At 49.0% G+C, this 1,717-nt stretch overlaps 1 protein-coding gene across 1 annotated transcript; it reads left to right on the forward strand.

Moving 5' to 3' along the window:
• Positions 1-793: 793 nt before the first annotated feature.
• On the forward strand, positions 794-1,234 carry LOC118802889 (cyclic AMP-dependent transcription factor ATF-6 beta-like; the record flags this gene model as incomplete). The annotated part of the gene is given in 1 exon segment (XM_036563313.1): positions 794-1,234. A coding segment is annotated over 1 exon segment (73 nt), but the record flags the coding sequence as incomplete, so codon positions are not given.
• Between the last annotated feature and the right edge of the window lie 483 nt (positions 1,235-1,717).

Genomic DNA, 1,717 nt, shown 5'->3' on the forward strand with positions numbered 1-1,717 from the left:
TACGTAACAATGCATACACACAACAGCGACACAAATATGTTGATAACACATAACATAAAACTATTTATTTGTTTGTTTGCCAATTTGGTAAAATTGGACAATTCAGAACAAGCTATCCTATATTAGAGCAGTTCTGAAAAGTCGAAGCTAAAAAGCCAATTGAACACATTTTATCGAGCTGAAGGTGCATTTAGGAATCATGCAGAATAACTACAGTAGTTTATAAGAGAATTGACACCAGCTGCGCTGCTGTGTTGCGTGATTTTTAATCAGGCGGACGCGACACCTACCAAAGGGGTCCTTGGGGCGCAGGTTGTGCGGGGGGGGTTCAGAATCGCGCAGCACCGGAAGCGCCGCGGAGCGACAGTTGTTATGTAACGGCCGTGGAGACCGTGGATGTTTCCAGAACCGTCCGGCCCAAATTTCACTTTCAGAGCCCATTAATTCACACAGAGTGACCCACGGGGAGCCGATACGTGGCGCTGTTTCACAGCGGCGGCCTTAAAGCGGTCCAAACACACACAATATACACCAAAACTGCGCACTGCAGCCTTGTCTGTCGTATTTTAGCCTTAGCCTGAGCGGTGCTCTGATTGGCCCATATTCATGTCAATCGTAAAATCTTCGCCTGCAATTGGTTTAAATCGCTGTAGCTCAGAATACTGTACTTTCAGTGGACAATAGAGTCGATAACCACCCCCTCCTCAAACCCCGCCCACTCGCTGTTACTCACAGCCATTGGTCTGCTCTTGGGCAAATACTGCTCCCACTAGTGATTTGATTGGTCGGCTGTTGCTGTCTCTCAAATTTCCTCGGCTCTGATTGGATGTTGTCTTGGAGGAAGGGCGGGTCCTTGTTTTCCTTTCTGTTTTTCACCGTTGTAGGGAAGTCTGTTTCCTTGTGTGACTGCGGCGAGTGTGAACGATGAAACGGGGTGAATAATCGTTTCAGTGGCGCCGTTAGACCATTTTCCGCCCTCGGCCGTATGGATCTGCTCGTTGTTTAGACTCCGGGGGGCTCCGGGCTCTGCTGCAGGTCTCTGTGTCCGTTAGGCTGATGTGTGTTCACCGGCCCGGGTGGCGGAGCGTCTCAGCGTCTCTACAGTGCTGACCGAGTGAACCCGTGTCCTGTGGATCTGAGGGGGAACGGCTCTCTGTGGAGATGACCGCGGACCTGCTGTCCGATCTGGACAGTCGGTTCTTCGCCGATAACCTCCTGACGAGCGAGGACTGGGGTAAGTAGCCGTGCAGCACCGCTGCAGACTGCGGCGAGCTCGGTGATCCTCCTCGGTCAGCCCGACTGTCTGTGTGGCTGCAGTGAAACCAGTCAAAGTTGACCTGTTTCGCGTTTAAACACCAGTTAACGGTGTGGCCGCCAGTCCCAGACCCACACTGGGAACCGGACACTCTGAAAAAACACGGTTCTTCAGGGGTTCTTTAGTAAATAAATGGTTCTACATAGAACCACGAACGCTCAAAGAACGCTTTGCATGATAAAAGGGTTATTTGCATCATGATATGGTTCTTTAGATTGATGGGGAATGTGCTATAACGTTAGATGGATCTGTATAGAACCTTTTAGAAAAGGGTTCTTCTATGGTTACAAGCTTTACATCGTCCCTTTTTGAAAACCATCTACAGCACATTCTCCATCAGTCATGCGAAGGGTTCTTTGAGTGTTCATAGTTCTATACAAAACCATTTTCTTTACTAAAGAA

Source organism: Colossoma macropomum, unplaced genomic scaffold (assembly GCF_904425465.1).
Source record: "Colossoma macropomum unplaced genomic scaffold, Colossoma_macropomum, whole genome shotgun sequence".
Lineage (NCBI taxonomy): Eukaryota > Metazoa > Chordata > Actinopteri > Characiformes > Serrasalmidae > Colossoma > Colossoma macropomum.